Consider the following 25,712-nt stretch of genomic DNA (forward strand, 5'->3'; position numbering starts at 1 on the left):
TTCATTTTTTTCTCCGTTGAAATATTAAAGACGACACCTGTCGTAGACGTCATGTTAGAAGTAGAGATATTTTACCCAAGTGGTAATATAAATATGAATGCAATATCAGTATTAAAGAGGAACGTGCATTTTTGTTGGATAAAGTATGGAGCTAACAGAGAGCTCTATGGATAAAGTAACACAATTTATTGTGTGTTTCTATTGAATGTTGAACGTTACTTAATGAATATTGGGGAGGTTGTTTTTTTTAGGGAGATGGGTCGATTATATGGCTTGAGTCTTCACTTTTGTTATTTTAGCAATTTTGTTTATTTCCATTTTCGTTCCCTTTTTTCATAAAAAAACATGACAGCAGTAGAAAGTGAATAGATAAATAACACCACAATGCGGTGACAATATCAGAATTTCAAGTACTATTTAGATATCACAATTTGAGCATGTTCAAATAAGCATATGGAAATAACAGTTCTTGCAGTTTACAAATTCTATAATGTTTTTATCCTCTTTTCTCCAGACGGAACAGTGCGCGATATTGGCCGATACTACAAAAGTGATGATCGTATCGAATGGTACATGCCCATGGAAAGTATTTGGGGTAAGTTCACGAAGCATTTTATTGCAACACATTAATATTTCATAATTGCAATGCGCTCCTGGTATCGATTAGGGAGCTCATATTGGGTATTCCATATATCTCCGTAATTAACTATGTCAGCTGATTTATTTGCCATATCGAATTGTTATTCAGTTGAGAGTAGGCCGAAGGAAATAGAAATTGGTTAGGTAGTTTGATGTGCACTGGCTGGTAATAAAGATTTCGAGCTGAAGGTAATATGGGGTTTAAAGCTGAATATTAAAGGAAACCAAAACCCAAGATGAGAAGCAATCTTATTGGAAAGAGTAAAATAGAGGAACAACTTAAAACAAGTTTCATCAACATCGGTTGTAAAATAAGCAGGTTATTGACGTTTAAAAAGTCTTGTTGTTCTATCTATGGGGATCCTCAAATTGACAAACATGCTTCAAAAATGGCTGATTTTGTGGACAACTCTCCATTTGTTTTGTACACAATTTTTCAGATTTTCCCTATTATCTTTAAAATTGCATATTGCCTCATTCTGAGCATAACATATGTCATGGGAAAATATAATTCACACGACGTATGTCAAGGTCAGGAGAAGATGATGCGAAAATACGGAAAACAAAAGGGGAAATCTGAAAATATGTGTACAAAACAAATGGAGGGTTGTCCACAAAATCAGCCATTTTGAAGCATGTTTGCCAATTTGAGGATCCCGATAGAAAGTACAACAAGACTTTTCAAACTTCCATAAATCGCTTATTCTGTAACCAGTTTTTATGAAACTTGTTTCAAATTGTTCCTCTCATTTTACTCTTTCCAATGAGATTGCTTCTCTTCTTGGGTTTTGGTTTCCTTTAACCTAAACAGGAGAATGATTCGTCAATTTATTCTCATCTTCGATGTTCACTATTGCATTAAAAACAATTATTATTGATTGCTTGTTTCAGCTTCGTCTTCGATAAACATTCACAAAGGACAAGTCCACCCCCAGAAAAAGTTGATTTGAATAAAGGAGAAATATCCAAAAATCTTTTTCAAAAAATCAAAGAAAACAGATCTGGGAGGGGGGCCTTGGGGCCATAGATCTCCTCGAAAATTTCCCTGATCAAGAAAATAAAAGGAAAAAAAGAAAGAAAGGGAAAAAATGTGTTGAAATATTACATATTTTTTAATTTTTGTATTGAAAATGGTCAAAATTGTGCTTGTTATAGACTCTTCCTAGTATTTGCCCTTTAGAAAATGATCTCTATGTATTATCATTTAGATTATTCTTTTTAAAAAATGTTACTTGATAGAACAGTTCCATCTATTTCCTTTCAAAATCAGGCATCTTGCTTTTGTTTTTGCTTAAATATTATGGCACCCATGTCCATTATTTGTATTCAGCCTGATCTAAATATGTGTTCAAGTACCTTTAACCGATAGGACTAGTTGTCATCGTTTTATCGTTGCGATCGGTTCCGATCTCAACTTTGAGATTGATCGTAACTTGATCTTTTGCGTTGAAGCATTTTAGATCGACTTTTAGGCAAATATTCATTAATTTGAATCAATTCTGTATGTACAAGGGTTTAAAGGGGCTAATAATTACCCCTTAAGGATATCGACACCGTTGGCGTTCCATACATTACTAATCTACTGCCCCGTCATTGCAAATACATGTCAAGACAACAGATTTCCTCTCTTACGAACAACATAATATGTAAGTTATATCATTAAAATTATTCTACCAAACAAAATTATATAAATCATCTACCAAACAAAATATAAATATAAATTATCTACCAAACCAAATTGAGTAACAAAATAATATTCCATCAGAACAATGAATCGAAAAAAGTCCTAGCGATAATGACATTAAGATGACGTCATAATTTTCGATTGAATAGTTACACGGTCAAGAACTCTCGTTTTTATACTCCTTCCTTCTTTCTTTCCTCTTTTCTCTCTCTCTCTCTCTCTTTCCTATTTTTTTTCTTCACTACCAAAAAAAAAATCATGCTCCCCATTGGTGCCATCCCTGGGCCTAAGTGTTTTTCCTCCTGGAGTCCCACAATACCTTGCACATCCGGGGCACATTGATCTTATAACGAGATACCCATGGCAGTATTAATGTAGCAGCTGTACACTATTTTAATCACTATAGGATACACGTATTATACGGTGTAAAGGCTAGGACATTCAACTCTTAGCCCTCGCGTGGTTTTCTACATAAATCATGAAAGATGCGACTTGCTATAGAATACTGGGTAAGAGAGAACACAACTGTCACGGATATCCTCAAAGTAAGACCGAGTCTGTAATTATAAGTTCTCTGTTTACCTGCATGGATAAATGATCATTTTCATGTATATGTTTTGCAGAGGGGTTTAGACAGTGCCGATAAGGCCAAACGATAAAACAGGGAAGGGTCGGATAGGATAATGGAAAAGAGGAAAAGAAAATTTGAAGAAAAAAGTTATCAATGAAGCGGGAATAATGAATGCTGAACCGGGACATTTTGAACCCGTCCACCCCCCCCCCCCCCTCCCGTGCTTCTCACCCAAATAACTGGGTTTGGATTTGCGTCTGTACTAAAAAAAAGAAGAAGAAAAGAAAAATGTGTAACCCGTAAATAAAATTTGAGACTGGAAAGACATCAGGAAGCGGGAGTAAATAATAAAAAAAATTCATGACAGATTTTTTATTTTATATATATACGCATGCAACGTTTGATATATCGAATAATGAATGAGCTATATACCATTCAGTTTTCATACATACAGAAGGGATATGACGCGACACGACCCCCATGTGGCCGATAGCGCGCCACTATCAATCATGTAGAAATGGCACAATTTCTGGAATATATGCACTATTTTGTCCAATAGCAGCACATTAAAAATTCAAAACACTGTATAACATTTACATCATTTCCGGTAGGAATTTCCCCCTATCCGGCCTCTTAACGACGTTATTGCCCATATTGGGACATTGGCACTCTAAAATTTATTAATAGTCAAAGTGCATATGTTTAAATAAATTTTCGATATAAAACGGTTAATTTTTGTGTAAGTTTCGAACTTAAAGGAAACCAAAACACCAAAAGAGAAGCAATCTTATTGAAAAGAGTAAAATGAAAGGAACAAATTTCATCAAGATCGGTTATGAAATAAGCAAGTTATGGACGTTTAAAAAGTCTTGTTGTACTTTCTGTATATAGGGATCCTCAAATTGGCAAACGTGCTTCAAAATGGCTGATTTGTGGACAACTCTCCATTCGTTTTGTGCACAAATTTTAAGATTTCCCCTTTGTCTTTCATATTTCATATTATCTCCTCCTGACCTTGAAAAATTTCTTGAAGGAAAAATTATGACGCTGATGGATTTCCATAGAGTTGCGATTGATCCGATCAACCTCGAGTATATGGAAATCTATGTATGAAATACATCTAGAAAATATTTTAAACGAACATGCATTTTAGATGATGACGTTGCCGGCTTTCAATAGTTGTTGTTAATAGGATCAATCGGAACTCTTTGTAAGACGGGGCCCAGAAACTGATTATGGAAATACTAAGGTAAAAGTGGTGATAGGTTCACATCTACCTAAGATTTAAAAAAAAAATCCCTGACTAAGAAGTGAAAACGATGTCATTGTCAAATGTTTCCAAGGCCCCGTCGTTAACATGAATGGCCCGGTCACATATAGCCCGACGCACGACCCGCGCATTGAAAATTGAAAAATAGGACCAGTGCGTCGTTGTGCGCTCAACTCCTGTTTAACATGAATCTGATGACCATGGTAATGACATATCTGTAAAGTCTTTAGAGGCGTCGTTCCCAAGTTTAAATGGAATATCATTGAAATTATCAAAGCTTTGCCAATGATTGATAAGCATGTTTTGTCCTCTCTGAGCTTTTCCCGCCTGAACTGGTGTAATTTATGAACGGGTGATGATGAAGTTTTCGTCTGTTATTAATCCAATTATGGCCAAGTGGCGCCGATGTCGCAATACAGTAAGCACGGTGTTCATCAAGCTTATACCCGACACGGTCGACATTGAATGATGTTCGTGGTGTCACGGCGATGAAGGAATTTCATAAATCAACGTTTATCAAGTGAGAAAATGAGCCGAATCTCGGTCGCAGCTTGAATGGCATCAATATTTAGTAAAGTCTTAAAGTCGCGATAGGTCAGTCGGTAGGGCGGGGTTGTCGGGTTCCAGTGACACGGGTTCGATTCCCACTTGGGGCGCTATTGCCCCTGGGTAAGGTGTGTATCCCAATTACCCTCAGGCCCATAAGAAGAGACATGAAGCCGTCATCCTCTAGTAGCTTTTCTTTACATGTTCATGTTTTCTTACCAATCGGGTAAAATAAATACTCCACCACCATCACCATCACAATGCTTGGGGTTGTTACTGAGGGAGGGGGGGGGGTAATCATAGGCGGCGGAAGCGGGGGGACGTGCCCCCCCCCCCTAAATTTGATTTTCCTACCTCCCCCCTAAATGTTTGGCTTGAGACCCTTTTTTTTTTTTGCTTGTCCCCTCCTAAAATTTTTGGCTTCCGCCGCCAATGGGGGTAATTTGGATGATTTGCCCTTTCTTTGCGGTGTTCCCTTTATCACAATAAAATTACCCACCATCGTCATCACGATGGACATTCGGCTGCAATTAACTGATTAAACTATTCATTATATCGTCTATCATCTATCAGTGCTATCTAGATAGGTGTGACATCATCCAATCCTTTGTACAGATTGGATTTCGAACTCCATTGCCGTTAATTATTTGAACTGAGCCCCAGAAACATGGCCCTTGGCAGATGAATAATCTGATTAAAGTTCCCTATATAAATAAACATAACTATAATCATAATTAAGAAAAAAAATTAGGTAGAATTGGTTTAAGATAACACATGACTATCAGATATTCTTTTATATTAGACCAAATATATTCATGTTTTATGGGTGAATATAAAGCGCAGCCAGCGTAAATTATGTGCGCTTAAATCATCTTTTGTTTGCACAAAGTATTGAATAAAATTATGAGAGTCATTTTCATATGCTTTGGGGTGGTAATGATCATCTGTGTAGAATGACCACGAAATTTTATCCACAACCAATAGGCACACCACACATCCAGACGTAGCTATTGCGCGCTCTCGGGGATTATGGATCCCGCTTCTAGAGTGACTAGTCTCTCGTCTCGCTCTGGGAGGGTTGTGATAGGGGGCCGGAGTGGCTCTTTTGCATTTGGAGTGAAGATTCAGGTTAGATCATGGTTGCGTTACAGAATATAGATTGAAATGGAGGGTAGGCTGGGGTGTAGGGGAGGGAAGTAGGCCGCGCTTCCTGAGCTTGGATGGCATGGGGGGGGGGTAATGGGGATGGGAGGGTGTTACTCATTCAGTTCAATTGCGTCGCTATAAATTCTTTTTTTTTGTTATATCTGTATTTTTCTTTTTTCTTCAAATGGTTCTAGATGAATTGAATGTTATATTCTGTATTTTATGTACATTTTTTTGTATTATGAATAATTATTTGACTTTGCGATTAGTGTTTGGTTGATATACTATAACTTGTATGATTTTGAACTGAATGATTTTCAACACATCGATCAACATGTTAAGGTTGAAATCATTTTTAGAAATCATCCTTACGTGAAATACTCTGACATGTTAGTTACATCTCACCCTATGACTATTCCTCGTCATTGTGTTAGGTAGAACAATGTTGTTAACCAAACTATCAACTCGGTGTCCAAAATGACCGTACTCCCTGTCATAACCATATCCAGTGCTAGTATACCAATAAGAAAATTGACATAACATCTTTCCTCTCCTCCTTCTTTTCTTAATGCGGGCTTTTCGCATTTACTACGGGGAAACTCTCTACAACGCAACGATTCCCTTTGAAAGTGCAATTCAACGCATGATAGACAGCTGAGAGGCTTTTGTCGAAAGTCAGTGGGCCGGGGCAGCATCGGAATCTCTTGACTTTGGACAACAACGTATTTGCAATTGTTCGTCCGGTGCAAATCTTCGGATGATTTGCTGTATACAGTGCCAGTCGACCAACTTTCGACAAAAGCCTCTCAGCTCTCCATTATTATTTTTCATTTTTCATTTCATTTATTGGTTTTTGCAACATTTTTCATAACAAAATTCTGGACACGAAAATACATATCTGAGACTTGACATCAAAATAATGAACAATAGTTTTGTATATAAATCCTCAAACATATCTTACATAAATGAAAATCATTAAGTGGTATTTCCTGTTACAATAAGTAGAATAGTTGCAAGGGTCGTCACAAAAGCAAAGCTTGAAAACGTAACAACCCTGGAAAATAGCCAAAATAATTAATGTCTACTGTCATTAAACGTGCAGGTGCAAGAGGGTCTGGGAGGGGGGAGATGCTAATTGATTTTAATTGAATTTTCAAAGGAGTCGATGCGTTTTAGAGGGTTTCCCCGTAGTAAAACCACCTAATGTTCCATGGTTGTGGAACTTTTAGGGCCCTGAATCCACCCCCCCCCCGCCCTCCTTAGGAAAGCAGCAGTCTTAACCACAATCATGACATTAATCATTACAAATCCTTGGCCATTATCGTGACCGTGCTCATTACCGTAAGATTCCGAAATATAATGAAAACCATAACCAATTTACAAGTGTTATGGGATGTCCATAAGGGTGGCACGACTTTTGCCCCTGCAACAATTGCTCCGGGTTTGATTTCGTCTAAGATGTGGTGTTAGGGTTTGGGTTGCAATAGGTTTTATGTTATGCACTATCGTCGGAGCGAATGTCTTGGAACCATGTTCAATTTATGTGATTGTTATGATATTTCCAGAAAGCTATCACCCCCCCAAAAAAAAAAAAAAATCCTCATCGTATAGATGATTGTCATATAGTTATAAGCTTAAAAATGACATGTTTTCATTGTCAAAATCACTTGTCTTCTGTTTGCAAATGGTGACGTAAATCACTTTTCTGCATGACCCTGGGAAGCAGGGTTGCGGGGGGGGGGGAGCAGAAGCACCCCAAAATTTTCCCAGGGGGTGTTGCGTGTATTATTATCCATAGGCCACACCCCCTGAAATTATGATAGCTGTGTCAAATATTGTAAATGACCAACATTTTGTGTTGAAACTTTTTTTTGTATTGTTTGTCAAATTTCTCAGAACCCAAACGACCTTCATTTTGTATAGTGAAAACTTTTTTTTTTGGTCAAATTTACTTCAGCGTGCCCCCGGCGAAGAAATCATTCCCAGTGCCCTTCTTTACTGTGAACTATATTAAATTGTTATAATTGATTGGTCAGGTTCTCAAGGATTAATTAAACCTACATGTATTTGCAGAAAACAAAAATCTTTTGAATCATTTATAATTACGAGCAACGCAACGATAAACTTTATGAGACCGTCAAAACGATTCGTCCTCTGTGCACTTGCAAAATAAAAGTTACTGCAAATCAGAATCCGATTTCAAGATTGCAATAAACAGGTTTACCTAATATACTGTTTAAATTTGATTTTAATGCATTTGAAATGTCACCGTCACATTTATGATCCCACGGAGTATTTGAACATCGAAGAAAGTCTAAACGATGTCAACAATCCTACAATACACTAATCTAACGTTTATGCATAAGGCAGTTAGCATGATGACATTTTACAAATGTTTTCTTACAATATATTTCAAGATTATACTGTATACTATAATAGCCCTAAGGTATTTCCACACTCTAACGATGATAAATGTGAGAGGTTCAAAGTAATCTCAAATGATTCTGAGAACGTAACTAACTCGCTATAACCGTTTCCAAACTGGAAAGTGAATTGTGCGACCTGCATTGATGGTACACACCTTTGCCCGACGTTGCGTTTCTTATCAAAGTACGGCTAGTTTACAGCTTCATGACCTCACCGCTTCCAACCTATTTTTCAAAACACATTCTTACAAACCAATTAGAATTAATATCATGGAGGATTGTATGCAGATTTTTGTTTTGTTATGCTGGGCTGTTTTTTCCCCTTAATGTTCATTTATAAGACTTTAAACAAAATAATTTGCCTTTATTAAATATATGTGTGATATATCTCCTATCGATCTTTAAGTATTTTAGTACGGCAATTCTTTACTTGATAATTACAGCGTAAGTACAGAGTCACAGGAAATGGACAACGTAACATACATTGATTTACACCTACAGCTTCCCATACATGTATAACAGTTTTGAATTGACGAACCCTGACCGCACTGGCGTTTTGACTACATGACTGCAGTAATTACCCTCATGCAGTTGCGCCAGTGGACATGATGGAAGAAAAATGTGACGCGTGAAGCGTAAGCGAATTCAGCGAGCAAATATTTTGACATTTGAAAAGAAAATCTGATTTTGTGTAAGAATTTTAGGAAATGTTCAGAAAACATTCAGAATCTTACCCCTTTCCCTTTTTATATGTATTTATTGATTCCTCTCCCTTTCTTTCCTTTTCCTCCTTCTTTGCGTTTTTTTTTTTGTTGGTCATGGAACTTTTGGGCGCATGACCCCCTAAGCCCCCCCTATCTGTATGCATGCCTTCAAGTGTACAGGAAGAAGAATGGAATAACCTAAAACAAGGAAATAAACAAATAATATCAGCAACAACACAAGTAGCTGATGATGATAATGGTGCCAGCTGCCCTTATCAGCAACAACCCCAGCAACACTTGATGGGGATTAGCACACTGCCTCAAACGCCTCATTTCTGGTTTCATCTTTTTTTAAATTATATTTCATGAAAAATAATCTTATTTTCCCATTTCGATAATACACTCGAGGTACTTAGGACGAAGGAATCATCTTCTCATGAATATATTGGCGTGTCTCGTAATCCTTGTAGATATTCCCGATTCTTGACGCCCTTTCTTCTGAAATTGCCCTTCGGTTTTAATGTATTTTGAACTATATGTGATCTGTCGAAATGTCAGCTCACCCATTAAGACATTAAAATAAATCACATCAATCCGCTGTCTACGCCTTTTCTAAAAGTTTCAGTGAAAAATAAAGATTAATGACAAAACAAACGGGGGAAAGGGTTGGCTGACATTGAGACAATGCAGTAATAAACTGGTGATAAACACATATACAGTGCGTATCACAAAAAGTCTACACTTTGAAAAAAAATATATGAAAATAATGTTTTTGTAATATTCCGATGCTTTTTCAACATTCATAGATTGGTATATATGTCTTTTTGCGCAAATGACAAGCCTGTCAAGATTGTTTTCCCCTTGAGTGAACATCACTTACTGAAAAAAAAAATACTTGGACAGAAATTGGAAAGAACACATATGTGTACTTTAGCTAACAATGTTGATATGGTGATATATTTTTCCTTCTAACTTTTCTTTACGCTTGCCCAACACACTCCCCGACGTCAGAATGTCTGGGTCAACAATAATGTAGTAAAAAATAGGAAGAGCCGTGGTGTAGTGGTTTTGACTCTCGCCTTGTAAACAGAGGGTCGTGTGTTCGAATCCCATCGGTATGTTTGAATTTGCCAGCGCCATTATGAGGCTGCGCTAAATTCAAGGAATGCTCCCCAGCGAGTTGAAATACTAGGGGTTGAAATGGTGTACGGGATTGAAATGAATCCAATGACCGGGGTAATGACATGCTGTAACTGTGCATGTGTTTACGTTACGCGCTTCGCGACTATCTGGTGATTGAAAGCTGGATGCAAATTACGTCGAAGATCTTCGTAAGATGGCGGCGAGTACAGCACCTTCCAACAGCGCCCTCTTGAATCCTGGGAACGTGCACCTTTTGCGCATCCTGACGTTGGCAAAATTTACAAAACAAGCAGTGCTCACTCAAGCGTAATATTATGTCAAAAAGCCTACGAATATAGTTATAAAAAAAAGATATTCCCGTGTCATGCACGTTGCATTTCTTTTATCAATATTGCTAGGTGTTTTTTCAAAGCATTTTTTTTAAACGCGGTGTATATTTCCCTTATGAAATTGTTATCATTTTTTTTATTTCATCCCATACATAATTAAACTCAAGATATCATTAACTTGCAAGACGTCATAAATCTGCAGGGGTGTAAAAAAGAAACGTGATACTATTGATTTGATTGCACAATCGATCATAAAGATGAAAAAATTTATATTCGCGTTTCATCATGGTTGTTATGACTCATTGAACAATACTTATCGAATCGGCAATATTCTGAAAGTTTAATATCAGACTTCGACTTATTTTACATTAGCTGAGCACTGAAATAATTGTATCAGGAAGGGAAGAAATTCCCTTCCCTCTCCCGAAAAAGAAACCCCTAACATTCGGAGCTCTTTTTCAATCAAGTCGTCGTATTTTTGAGAATTATTGTTTTCGTCAACTTAGCAAATATTAATTATTTGGTCGAAGTAACTTCGTTTGAGATATTCACTCTTTCACTGAATTTTATCTTATATATACATATATATATATATCGCATGCTTTGTTCGCCCTTGTTTTTCTTTAATAATAAGTTAAATTAAAAACGATGGTCTATGTCTCCTTACTGTAGTGAAGGGTGAAATGAGAGGCTCTCGTTAAAAAAATTGTGCTTTAATAGCATAAAAATCATACATGATTTATATACAGTCAAGGAAACTCCCGCTTTTGCGAGAGCGACAGAATCTCGATTAACAGGGATTTGTGGTCGCATGACGCAATCTTTTCGGATCTCACCGAATAGCTTTCCTGTACAAAGTGAATGGGGTTTTTTGACATACCCTCACTAAAAAATTCATATAAAAAAAGCACCACGGTGGCGGATTTTTATTTTCAAATATGTTAAAGAAAACTAAATTTCTCATCTATATTCCAAAAAATAGAATTCGCCACCGTGGTGCTTAGACGCTATTGAAGAAAGAAGACACATTTATGCTGAAAAAATGCAAGCAAAAGTTCTCGTAAGAGGTGGTTAGTCTCTGCGTTCAGCCTTTGTGCCGCGATACTCCGTTGCATGTTGTAGCCGAACGCGTGGTGTGTGTGTGTGTACAAATTGTACAAAGTGTGCATAGAGCTATGGTACTACCATGGACATTCCATGATCATGCTGAAAGTTATTTTGGGTACGGCATTACGTAATATATGATAAGAAAGACTTGGAAAATATATTCGTTCCTATGGTAATAACCTCTAACCAGCTCTCCGGCGGTTTAGTGCTATGGAAAATGGATATGCAGTTCTCGATAATGTTCATAATCTAAACCATTGATCTCACACCTGTTCACTGCTAGCATGGATCATGTCGAATGGAGAATGGTCATGATTATAATGACATCATGATAATTGATATTCTCATCTGGGCTGGACGTTTGAGGGAAGTTTGGACATGGATCGAGCTGACAGGCAGACTTTTATAATGCACTTGATTTGGTGACCGGTAGCCCCAATACTTTGCAGTATGTATGTTTTGAAGGTGAATACAGTATACTTTCTTCCAATTTGTTGGCTTCGTCAACCAGCCAATGATTGTTTTAGGACAGACCTGTATTCGGCATGTTTTGAAATTGCATATCGACGTAATAATTTCCATGATTTCCGCCGGCACTGGTAGTGGAAATAATATTATAATGAATTGATTATGGATTGTGCATCAGATCATAAGCTGAATGCTGAGGTGGAATCAACATGAAAGTTGGATATTACGGATATGACGGTGGATCCAAAAATATGGTCTTATTACGGTACATTTAACGTCAGGATTAAGGGTAAGTGATGAACGAAAATCAAATTGAATGCTTGACAATAAATAAGAGAGAGAAAGAGAGAGAGTGGGAGAGAGAGTCACATGTTCTAAAGATAACAATGTCCCGAAGAATGCACGGTTGTATCATGGAGCTAACAGCTCTATGGTTGTATACACGCGTACACATTTTCACCGCTCTTACCGAGTGTTCGCACACATACATAAGGGTCTGAAAACAGCCGAGAAAGACTACACAGGGCGAAGGTTTTCAGTGGTGATTCACGCTTCGGTGAACGCAACTATCTCGAAAAAGGGACGTTTCAAACGATCTCGGAAAAGCGGGAGTTTCCCTGACTGATATAGGTGAAACTCTGCCCTATAATATCAGATTCAAAATCTATACACCGAAGCGGAATTGGTGTATGAAATTGAAATCTAAATAACTTGATCGGTGTCACATGTTCATTACTACTCTGAAGAAATCAGTTATTTATGGAATGGTGGATATTTGAGAAGGGATACACTTTCACGTAATGATTAGCAATTAAGTGATTTTTTTTACAGCATTACAAATGGAAAATTATCTTACACCAGGCTATCATCATCACATGGCTACCGTCACTAGATAAATTTCACTCGATGAAAGAAATAATAACTATCTGATTAAATTAATAAGTTTGATTCCAAAGAATAGAATGTAGAATTGATATAAAAGATATATCTAAAAAAGTCTTGAAATAGATAAACGGATTGAACGAAATTGAACAAATACTACCACAATACACTAAGATTCACAAAAAATAACAATTGAATATCAAAATGTTTAACAGAACAACTGAATAGGAAAAATATAATGGCTTATGAATAAAAGCTTGTAAATTGTGCTAATGAAAAAAAACAGCTGTTTAAAATATTGAGATTTTTTAAAGCCTGTAAATGTTATAAATATCATTTAAACCTTCTAACATTTTTAAAAACATTTAAACAGCGTGTTTTAAAGTTTACACAGAAGCTGTTATAACAATAATTTGTTTATAAATGATATGTGTTAAAATGGGGTATCAGTAAATACTTCAATTTTTTGCCGATTAAAAGACTAAATGTTTTACTTTGATCTAACATGTCTCATGGATGATTTTTATGAAATTAATGACGTTATATAATATTTTTTTTTCATATTCAAGCTTCCAACGGCGGGACCCCTCCTAAGGATGCGGACAGCCATCAAATAGTGACTGAACAGGTGTCACGTGAGCTGTTCATCAGTATGCTTACCTTCTCCATCATCGGGATCGTCATCGCGATATGCTTCCTGGTCTTCAACATCTTCTATCGGGATGAGAAGTAAGTTGAATCTTTACTCAGTAAAACCCGCATGCATTCGTAATTCCGAAGCTTCGTTATTCCAAAGGTTCGGATATTCCGAAGGTTCGATATTCCGAAGGTTCGTATTTCCGAAGGTTCGTAATTCCGAAAACAAAATAAGGTTCGATGTTCCGAAGGTTCGTTAGTCCGAAAACAAAATGAGGTTCGTAATTCCGAAAACTAAATGATTAACGAACCTAATTTCGTTTTCGAACTAACGAACCTTCGGAACATCGAACCTTATTTTGTTTTCGGAATAACGCCACAAATGTTCGGATTAACGAACCCTTTTACGTTTTCGGATTAACGAACATCGAGGTATAGGCATTTTAAGTGTTTCGGAATTACGAACCTTCGGAATTACGAAGTGTAACGGTAAAACCAATGCTTAAAGGGGGAGTAATTGTGTGTGGTCTCTCATTGACTGGACTGTGTGTTATGAATACATAGTCTTAAAATATACGTTTTCAGAGATCTACTATACTACACAGAATAAATCGACCTATGATTGTATTTGTACAGAAAAACTAAAATAAAAATTTGAGAGGAAAAGTAATTGTTTTGCTGCTTGGTAACATAATTATTACGGTATAAGTGTATTCAGTAGATAATTAGCATGGTATCATTCAATTGGGTCTATGACTATACCATCATTATGGGTCAGGAAACTGGCCAGGTATGAGTAGTTTAGGACTCGAGATGGCGCTTTTGGTTCGTATATCTGCTTTTAAATGTTTCATACAACGTTGGTTACCATATGAACCTTACTGTAGTTGTTTAACAGTTGTAAGAAGGGTTTTCAAATTATTTAATGTATTATTCGATGAATTAATCGGGGTTGTTTAAGCTGTTAAACAACTCTTGTAAAATTCATATGGTAAACGGCGTCGCGTAAAAATTCCCAACGGTTTGTACTGTGTATAATAGGCCGGCCGGTTCTCTGAACTCTAGTTTAACTTAGACAATGGTTTCTCCCTGTTATCAAATTATGGAAAGCTGAATAATGCCAAAAGTTTGTTTGCATTATTTGTTTCTTACGTTAACTTTGCCTTTCCATTTTGCACTAATGGTGAATGAAACATTTCTATTTATCATTATATAGAAAAAAATCTCAGTGTCAAATAAGCTGATAAATTGAACCCGTACTCTTAAAGATTTTTGTCACAGTTGGCTCTCCGTAGTTAAACCACAACTTTAGACCAGAGTCTGAAATACGTATTGAAAAAATATTGGGACCGTTGAACAAAAAAGTTACAATAATACACATAACTAGTCCGGATACTCGCATTGCAGATCCTTCTTTTCTATGGCATGTTCTCTGGCAACGACTGCTCTGACGGAATATGTCCAGGAAAATGTGCATCAAGCCAAACATAAAACCTAACCTCTAGAACTAACTAGCTAACCTTAATCATTTTCTTTCAATTATTCTGGACCAAAAACTCTTATAGTATTAAGTTTTTGTAGTGTGTTTTTGTTGTGCTCTTTTTTTAAGTTTTAAACTGAACTCTTTCGCCATTAAAGCAACTGAAACACATAATGCAATCATTCAGGAATTAACGCGCATTGGGAACTTGCGTTTATCGTTGTGTTTGGTATAATAAAGCCTGGGCTCCGTAACACAAAGGTTTTCGATGAATTGCAAATATGAAAAAAAACGCTCTGATTGGTCCCTGGTCAATATTTTAAACCTAATGCGCGTGTAACGTTGATAATGATTGGTCAGTTGATTTAGCGATTGATCGCTAATCTGTGTGTTACGGAGCCCTGGTCACACCGCCCGAGCGTTGTTGGAGCGGTCGTGGAGCGGAAAGAAAAAATCACCGCTCGCTACCGTTCCCCATTTTCGATTTCGATTGTTTTTATTTTGTTTTAGAATTTTTTTAATATATTTTTTCCCCAATTTTGTGAACGAAATTCGACCCTCTCTCCCTACCGCTCCACGACCGCGCCAACAACGCTCGGGCGATGTGACCAGTCCTTAATATTGTGTTAAACCGGACGCTTTTGCCATCGACGCAATAGAAGTGCATATTGCAGCCGATCAGCAATTGTGTTTGATCATTGTGTTAAAACGAACGGTTTCGTCAATAAACCACTGATATTATTCATCTTATCTCTCTTTTTCAAATTTCAGATTGATAAAGATGTCGAGTCCGAACATGAACAACATCATTATAGGAGGTTGTATTCTTACATACATCACAGCTATTATACTAGGTGTTGATATAGGCCTACTCGATCAAAACGGTCTTAAAGTAATGTGTCAGGTGAGAGTGTTAGTTAAATATTCATTTTTGTATTCTTTTTTTAATCTATTCATTAATGTATTTACTTATATATTCCTTTCATTTATTTATTTGCTTTTGTATTTATGTATTCATTTACAAGTACAAAAATCAGCAATAATCTGATTTTCATCAGTGCTCTGATGACCTTATACGTACATGATCTAAGGCGCAATGTCCCTCCCCTAAAAAAAGTGCTCTTGGACTTTAAATTGATTTGGAAACTGGGAAAAATAAGCTGCATGATGGTACTTACTGATGAAGCCCTAACAAAATCATTGTGCTGCACTCAACCCAGGTGAGGTGAATGGGTACCTGGCAGGAATTTATTCCTTGAAATGCGTGTGCGCAGTAATTACGGCTGCCAAGCGACAGCTGGGGTGATACTATCCAAGTCCTTTGGAAGCGCATAGAGAAATTATTCATAACTGTGATATGCGCTATACAAGAACTGTTTATCATTATTATGTGCTTCGCACATTAATATTAAATCCATCAATGTATAAGTGACCGGAATTGGCAGATGAAGCCTTCCTCATAGAATTAAGTTATGTGAAGTTACCATAATTAGGATTCTACAGTCATAGATATCTTGATAAAACTCGTGATGATAATGCCGTTCACTTCGAAACCCAATGTGCTTGACTCTATCCGTATAAACTCGATTTGAATGACATCGTAATTGAATAAATATTATTCATTCAAGCTTTTAAAAAGCTCCCGATGCATTTGGTAGTTCAAACACTAGTATAATTATGAAGTTACGGTCGATAGTAAGGTTTTGAAACACGAGAAACAGTTTAATACTATATTTAATGAATGCAACCCAATATCGTTCGAGGCCCTGACCGTCATGTCTTGACCTGCAATCCCTATGATCAGGATGATAGAATAATAAAACAACGCTTACCATCATCACAATTACTTTCACAATATTAAACAATTATTATTTTCAATTTAAAATATCTATGGAGAGTTTCGTAATGATACAATTTTTGATGGTTTCGCTGGGCAGTTAATATTAAAATATGACCTATATCTGGCAACAGTTGAAGAGTCGGAGGCCTTAAACAAGGTTTGTGGTACGGCTGGATTTCATTCATTTCATTATTTATTACGAAGAGAGACCGTCCATCACTTGATATCAACGTAGGAATGAATGAAACGGGGATACACATCTAAGAAGCAACTCGGAATTGGTAATCTGCGATTTAATGGACTCCGGACTTGGCTTTCTAATCTTCCCCAAGAAGTTAATCGAATATAAAAGATTAATCTCGGATGGCTATCCGGTCGATTTAATGTATCGGAAAGGTGGAATTCGGTCGCTCCCGTTATTTCCTCGCACGACTTTCCTTTGAAAAATGTCTCGCGTCTTAATGCTTTCCCGCCAAATTAAATCTGCGCCCGCTCGCCTCCATTACGGGTGGATCCGTCTTCATTGTAAAGGTAATTGAGGCGACGCCTGGCCGACGAATATTCATGGTGGGGGCAAGATTGCGGCCAAATCTTGCTTTATTGGTGGAAAATTGATCATTCGAGACAGAGATTCATGTCGAAGTCAGTTACAAGTGGAATGATGAGTGAGGGAGTAAATTGGATAGGGGTAAAGGTCGTGATTTGACGTGGATTGGAAAGGGGTAGGGCTATCTGTGATCTAAGAAAAGTGGTTATTATCACGATGAATCGATTGAATCGGAAGGGTCAAGGTTCAATTGCTGGTTGAGATTCACTGATAGAAAACCAGGGAACGTTTCATGAAAGGGCTTGTCAGAAGTTTTATCCGGAAGGTCTGTCTGATCCAAAATTTGCCAAATTTAATGTCAGTTTAATTTCTCAGCAAATTAGGATTTTTCCCCAATTCCTACACTGTAAAAATTGTAGTGCTAATTTAGCACTTACAGTGCATGTATAGTGACTGCACTACGAGTGCTGATTTGTTAGTTTAAATTTGAACCAGAAAATCCGCACTCGTAGTGCAGTCACTATACAAGCACTGTAAGTGCTAAATTAGCACTTCATTTTTTACAGTGTAAGATTATTCACCTCGATTTTAGTACAATGATTATCGTTCACATTATTAATATTATAATTATCATCATAATCATCATCACCAAACCCATCATTATAATCATCGTCATTGTCATCAGCATCATTCATCATCATCATCAGCAGCAGCATCATCATATTACCATCCCTATTATCCCTATCATTGTTGTTACTGGTGATAATAAATAGCGTTTCATTATCTGTATAGTTAGTGTATACTTATGGTAATGAATATGATATTAAACATTATTATTTTTCCATCATAAATACTTCTGTCATCATCGTCGTCATTTTTCTCCACATCATAATCAAAACCATTGTAAAAAAAAATCAAGACCATTGCCTGGAAATCATGATTATATTTTTGTGATAACTACTTTTCATCTTTCTTCTCTTTTAGGCGAGGACGTGGATATTTTCTATAGGATTTACGCTGTCCTTTGGAGCAATGTTCTCAAAAACATGGAGGGTATATAGCATATTCACGAATAAGAAACTTCAGAAAAGGGTAAGAACAATAGTGTTTTTTTTTTAGTGTATACACTTAAAAAAAGGTGAAAAAAATCAGTATTAGCATTGCACAGTAAAAAAGGGAACTTGCAAGTTTGTCGTGTGAAATATTAGACATTTTCATGGGTATCTGCTGCAGCGTACTGAGAGCGTAGAGAAAACTGTTATTGACGTGGCAAAGTCTGCATGATCTCCGAAAACAAATTTTCCGCTACGTGGACTTTGAACATGTCCAAAGTCCGCGTAGCGGAAGCGCCGTCTAAACCGAGCGTAGTAATCGTTGGCGGCGGAAGCCAAAAAATTTAGGAGGGGACAACCAAAAAAATTTTGACAAGCAAAAAAAAAAGTTCTCAACCAAAAAATTTTAGGGAGGACGTAGGCAAATAAACTGACAAGCAAAAAAAAAAAAAAAAGTCATCAACAAAAAATTTAGGGGGGACCGTCCCCCCCCCCTCCCCAAATTTAGGGGGACCGCTTCCGCCGCCTATGGTAGTAATGACGCAGTAAAGACCTACCAACAGCTTCATAGACGTAGCGGACACCGAAAGAACGTGGCAACAACTCTGTCCATGTCTACTGTACTGCCACTACGCGGCCACCACGTAAACTCGGTTGGCTCTACGTCCAAATAGACGAAGGTACAGAAAGTCGCGCAATCTGCTGGATGTAGTCGGAACGTAGCGGGAACCGTTTCGACGCAGCATGGACCGGCTCTGCGCGCAGAATGAACTCTGTGGGCACACTACACACGCAGCATAAACGTCACATTAACGTGATGCGGACGTAGCACGCACGTGACAATTTCACATCTTTCGAGAAATTCAAAGTTGGCGCCACGTCCCAGGGTTTCTTCTGAACTTCAAGAATGTAGCGGGAACTTCGTCTGGTGTAAAGGGGGTATAAGGTGTTATCCATCAAGCATGCGTTGTCAATCTCACACTCGCTACTTTATGCTAAAGAGCTTAATTATAACTCTCGTATTATTTTAAATAACCTTTTTCATTGATTAGCACAAAATTTTCATTATATGCTTATCAAATAAGTTTTGCTGTTATCAAAACAATATTGACGCCAGGGCGAATTTTCCCTTTAAGTTCGATCGGATATAAAAAAAAAGTATTACAATATGTGTGTGTGTCTTGTTGATGGATTATTTTCATAAATAAACAACTACTGCAACCTTTTATCAGACATTGCAGTTGTATCCTCCCTCCACAAGTCCGAGTGCACATTTTCTAATATATCCCTACATACGATTGCAGAAGTCACTTTTGTCAGAGTTAAGGCGACCATTTTTCCCTTAAAGAAAAAGGCCCTTAAAATTATCTCTTAAGAATGCCTCATACATTATGCAAGTCCTCAGTCTTTTCCAAATGCAATTGAGAAAATAAAATTGTATGAATTTATATGAAACCTGCTCTGGGCGAAATTCATAATATTTGTTGATTTACAGCCATTTGCAATTATATCGCAATTGATCCCGAAACAACTTGCAATTCCCATTCGGGTATTTGATGTCGTTTTCGAACAAAGACATTGCCGCAAGAGATGATTTTCCTCTCAGTACTATCTCATATTTCCACTCATGTTTTCAGAGAAATGACAATATTAGGATTTTGAATTTCTTCAGCCACATTTTTGTCATTTCTTTAATGATGTTCAGTCTCTTGTCTGGAAGCATATCTTGCAATTTTGAATTTAATGTGTCTGTGGATTCTTTACTTCAGTCGGTCTATACCCCGTTTCTGTTATCTTCATGTTACATTTTATTTCTTTACTCTTTTGATTTGATTATGTATTTCAATTTTTTTTTAATTTGTAATAGCATGTATAACCTATTTCCAAGGATGCAGAATCGAAGTGATATTCTAGCAATTTAACATCGAGGGTAGTCTATGTTCGTGGTCTTAGCATTCCCGGCCATTTTTTTTTTCACAGCTCCCCACTTTCCGGAAAAAATATACTGAAGAAATTGGGAGGAGTGATAAAACTATTAGCGTGAATTCCCCTCATACTTCACTTTCCCAAATAAATATCGTTTAAGAAAGTTCGAGAAAGAAAGTGAGTGAAACATTGTAGAGTAATTAAGAAGGGGGTAGTAGTAGTAGTAGTCTGCATGACCGGCACAGTCAGTCACGCATGTCTTCCGTGGGGTCCAAGACATTTAACATCAACATATAAGTTAAACACAATAAAAGCAGATTAAAATAACAGATGTACGGAAGATAAATGAACACGTGAACATAATTGATTAAAAATGCAAATATCAAAGGTAAACATTTAGAAGGAACACCGCAAATAGAAAAACAAAAAAAATCAAGGGATGCAAACGCAACAGGGAAAGGGATGATGGGGTACCGGAGTTCATGTACTATCCTCTCTAAATCCTTGCCGAATTCCAATCAAATCGCTGATTTTTTTTTTCCAACAGCCCCCTCCCCTATTCCGATAACGTACCACCTCCTTGTCAAAAGCGATAATGATTTCGTTTGAATTCTACCCCACAAAAAACACAGCTTATAAACTCTTGAGAAAACAAGACACTATAGCCGAGCACGTGGGTCCATGGGCATGATGAGCCGAGTAATTATAGCAAAGAAATCATGTTAATCTGTCACAAATGCATCGATATTTTTACACTAACAGCGGGGAAAGTAATTTGTGTTCACTATGCTATTCCTGGCGAGTCTTTTCTACGATATTGCAGGGAGCCCAGTGAGGAGAAAATTATTGTTAAATTAAGAGGGGAATAATGCAGATGACTTAGAATGGGAGAGAGGGATGCAAGGAAAGAGAGAGGGGGAGAGAATCAAGAAGAGAGAGGGAGAGAAGGGGTTGAGGTGTGAGAGGATAGTCGAAGCAGGGAAGTGGGAGTTCTTCCCCTTCCGTGGTCTAGACAACAGTTTTCTTGGTTACCTCCTGTACATGCCTTGAAGCGTTGCTCCATGGTACTGCATTATCGAGTTAGCTTCTGAGGAACAGAGCCATTGGGACACCACTAGACTTCCCTCTCAGGGGGTCGGCCGCCGTGGACTTATGAACCCTAGCATAACAAGAAACCCATCGCGAGAAGCATGCACATGCAGGCCATGGACAGTTCATCCAAATACCCTCCAAAACATTTTGCATTATAACTTTCGCATGAAATTCCATTCGGAATTCATAAGAGAATGAATTATTCTTGGCACTTTGGCTAATGATTACGAAAAATGATACACTACGTCATACGACCAAAAACTGCCGAGGGAGTCCTTACGTCTCAATCAGCTCCTTGTTGACAGAAAGAGCCGGAAGTACGAAATGTTCAGAATGAGATCATAAAACATATTGATCGCCTAATGGTCATGATGGTGATAATAATTTTCTCTCCAGGGACTAAGTAACAGAAAAATTGTCAGCCGTTGTACCCATAATGGCATTGGGAAACATGGCAGTCATCGGATGTTTATTTGCGCGGGATCAGAAAGTCAGAGTTAATGAGAATTATATTTGTTGTTTCACTTGTGAAAAAACATTGCTGTTTCATATCAATCATCTTTCTCTCTCTTTATTGTCTCCTTTATCTCTGTCTGTGTGCCCCTCCTTTCTCTTTCTTATTTCTATACACCTGGGCCCCATCTTACAAAGAGTTACGATTGATCCAATCAATCGTAACTCTATGGAAATCCATCAGTGTCATACTTTCTTATGCAGGAAATTGCAAAATGTGCTTTGTAAACAAAGGAGAACACACTAGATTGTTAAAGCTTGTGTATAGTTTTGGTAAATCCACCAAAATGCACCTATCACTATTCCAATTCATTGCTAGCTAATATGAATGAATATGCCCTATAACAGTTATGATGTGGAGGATATGAAATGAAAATGTGTTTTACAGGATAAATTTTGCGATTTTACATGGAAATTTAACCTGATCGGGTCACCCGATCAAATTAAAATATCTGTGTGTTTTTGTCTTTCAATTAAATCCTATTCCAAATCATGGAATGGGCTGAAACTTTCAAGATATGTTCTTTGTCTGTAACTTTTGGATATCTAATCACTAAATTTATAAGATAAGTGCTTGAATGCCCATTTTTTTTTAATTTAAAACAAGCATCGCCGAGATGAGAGGGCACTATATATCCAAGATTTAAATATTTGAAATGTTCTCAGAGAAGTGCAGTTGGAAAAATATATAACGGTCTCTACGCTTCAGTAAGACTGTCATATTAGATGATATTCGATTATCAATCACATTGACCCTTTACCAAAGATATACACAGGCTTTAAGAAATCAATAAACATATGGATATACATTTGTATCTAGAAAGGCTTTTGAACATGCATGTATTTTTTTTATGTTGACTTTGCTGGCTTTCCATAGTTGTGATTGATTGGATCAATCGCAACTCTTTGTAAAATGGGGCCCTGTCGCCCTGATCTCACCTGTACCCCACCCTCTCACAATATCTCAAGTCTCTATCTATATCTCTATATCTCTCTACCTTCTCCATCTCCAGGTGATTAAGGACTACCGTCTATTTGCTATGGTGGGCATCCTCCTACTCATCGACATCATCGTCCTAATGGTATGGCAGATCATTGACCCTTTACAAGTTCAAGTAAAGATCATCGAAGTCAGAGTAAGTAGCCCTGCCTTACTGCCCCGTAGCTGTTTGCCGAGGCAACAGTCACACCATCGAAACCGATTCCCAACCGACTGATCGTGTGTCATTTGTGATAACGTAATCCGGGAACGTAATTAGCTTTGATCGGTCTGGAGTCGGTTTTTGCCGGTGTAACTGCAGTCGACAGCGGACAAGAAGCTGCAGAGGTACATGTATTAACCTGCTATACTAGTATATCTGGATTTTCTTCTCTGTCTCGCTTTTTCTAAACAGCGGCATAATCTGCACTTGCAAACAGGGACGGTGCTCAGCGGGGCAAGGGACAACCGCTCCCTGTGATTTTTTTTACAAGAAATTGAGTTGTGGGAAATAGGCCTCCACGCACGTTACGATATAAAAATAATGATAAAAAGAACGAGTCCTAAACACCCATTTTCATTTTTATCTTTTATCACACACAATCACGTGGCGACCTCGAACCCATTTCCTATATTAAGATGGCGAACGGCCGCATCATAACGATTATATTATTTCAAATTATATTTTGCTTCTTTTGTCATTTTACCAATGAAACTGTCTGCGCTCTCATCATAGCCTCATTCTTACAATTTTCATGTATGCTTTTCATTATATTTTCTTCCCATTAATTATATGATTAAATAAAATATAAAGTAAGTATTAAATCATCAGTCTTGATATCGAGCGTTCATAACACCAGCCTGCATTATATTGCTTGCATTGATTAAAAGTTTCGGAGCTGAAAGAAACGTGACTCCCTTAAACTATTTCAAACCATTTTCCAAACAATTTTGTTTTCAGCTCCTCCTAATCTTACTGCATTAGCAGACTATCATTAGGCAGAGGAAAATTTGTTATTGGTCTTATTTTGTTCCAAGTTTGAGAATCTTGGCTTCATTTCATCGGGAGATTCATTTTGTTTCAATTAATCAGAGCCAGACTATCGGCGCACGACGATTGGCCCGACCTGAATTAGTATAAGACACATTTAATCCTTCCGTCACATCGCGGGATTTAAACATAATCGCTCCATGCATCGTCATTCTTCTTCAGTGCTCGTTCATCCTCATCAAAATCTCCACTTCTCCTTTGGGTTTCCAAAATTGCTTAGTCTGCCCGAGTATTCCCTTCACACTGTCTTATTTTCATGAGCGGGAAATTAGAGGGGGATTATGGGAAATTTCCACGAGCTAAGCTTTGTTTCGGGACAGTGTATCGTCGCCTTGTACTTAGAAAATTAATAATGGAACGGCATGATTAATTTTATACGCCCCTTTTGTGGTTAAACATTCAGCTCTTGCGACTTCAATCGCTATGTGACCTTTCCCAAACATTCTTTTCAAAATGTTTGTCGTCGGCTTGTTACATATCAATTATACTTGACATATCAAGTAGTACTTAAAGATCCGAATTAATGGTCTTATTAAAAATGAATGATTGATATTTTCCTCTTCTTAATCTTCTTCTTTTTCTTCTACTTCCTCCTCCTCTTCTTCTATTTTTCTCCTCCCTCTCCTCCCCCTTCTTCTTCCTCCCCCTCCTCTTTTTCTTTTTCTTCTTCTTCTTCTTACTCCTCTTCTGCCTCCTCCTTCTCTTCTTCTTCTTTATTTTTTTTCTTCTTCTTCTTTATCTCTTTCTCCACTTCTTTCTTTCACTATTTTCCTCATCCTTCTTTACCTTTGTCTTCACCTCCCTATTTTCTCCTTCTTTCTTTTCTGACACAGGCTGATCCAGATAGACCGAATCTAATCTTCAAAACAGAACAGCACACGTGCGACAGTAAATTTGAGCAGTATTTTATCTGGACGCTTTTTATCTACAAAGGTCTTCTGCTCATTTTCGGTACCTTCATCACGTGGCAGACGAGGTAAGCGAAGCGGCGCCGCGGAAAGGGTGCCATTCTTACTTTTATTATTTAATCATTATTTCCTTTTCTATTCAGGACGGTGTCACAAATAAGCGCCATTCGGGATTTTTCGTCCCAGGATGCATGAAGAATTCATGAACATAGAAAATGTATTGTGTAATGCCCTCCATGATAAAGAGCAACCAAGAAGACTTTGCCGAAAATTGGTGAATCAAGACTGCAGTTTATCCTGGACTCTGGACAAAACGACATAATTATTTGTAATTTACGTCAGCTCCGAAAGGGAGGACGAAACTTCCGGTTCACCAATTTTCTACAAAGACCTCTTGTCTGTCGATTGTCATTTGACGGGCTTTTTAACGCATTTACTGTTTCTTGTATTCGTCCAACGTCGTGTGCGAAAACTTTTCCCATTTATTTATGCAGATTATATGTTTATAAATTTCCAAAGGAGGATAAATTCATGCATAATCATTATTGCTGTAATAACTTTGTACCCTTTGTACCCTCTCTGCCCCCCCCCCTCTCAATATCTCTTTTCCTCCCCTCTCTCTCCTTCTCTCTGCAACGACACCACTTTCTGTTCTAGCCAGGATTATAACACAGTTTGGCAAATATTCTGATTCAAATTACAATTTCTCCAAGCTAAAACAAATTCAAGAATAATTCACTTTATCATGAATATCACGGCTTCTCTTCGTATGA

At 37.4% G+C, this 25,712-nt stretch overlaps 1 protein-coding gene across 1 annotated transcript in view; it reads left to right on the forward strand.

The window, feature by feature from the left end:
• Positions 1 to 25,712, forward strand: part of LOC121413491 (gamma-aminobutyric acid type B receptor subunit 2-like) — a 78,871-nt gene that overhangs the window by 44,964 nt on the left and 8,195 nt on the right. The window contains exons 9-14 of the mRNA XM_041606316.1: positions 515 to 595; positions 13,485 to 13,644; positions 15,803 to 15,935; positions 18,403 to 18,510; positions 23,015 to 23,137; positions 24,865 to 25,007. Of these exons, the coding sequence (XP_041462250.1) occupies positions 515 to 595; positions 13,485 to 13,644; positions 15,803 to 15,935; positions 18,403 to 18,510; positions 23,015 to 23,137; positions 24,865 to 25,007 (748 nt within the window). The remainder of the gene's footprint in view (positions 1 to 514; positions 596 to 13,484; positions 13,645 to 15,802; positions 15,936 to 18,402; positions 18,511 to 23,014; positions 23,138 to 24,864; positions 25,008 to 25,712) is intronic.

This window comes from Lytechinus variegatus, chromosome 1 (assembly GCF_018143015.1).
Source record: "Lytechinus variegatus isolate NC3 chromosome 1, Lvar_3.0, whole genome shotgun sequence".
Lineage (NCBI taxonomy): Eukaryota > Metazoa > Echinodermata > Echinoidea > Temnopleuroida > Toxopneustidae > Lytechinus > Lytechinus variegatus.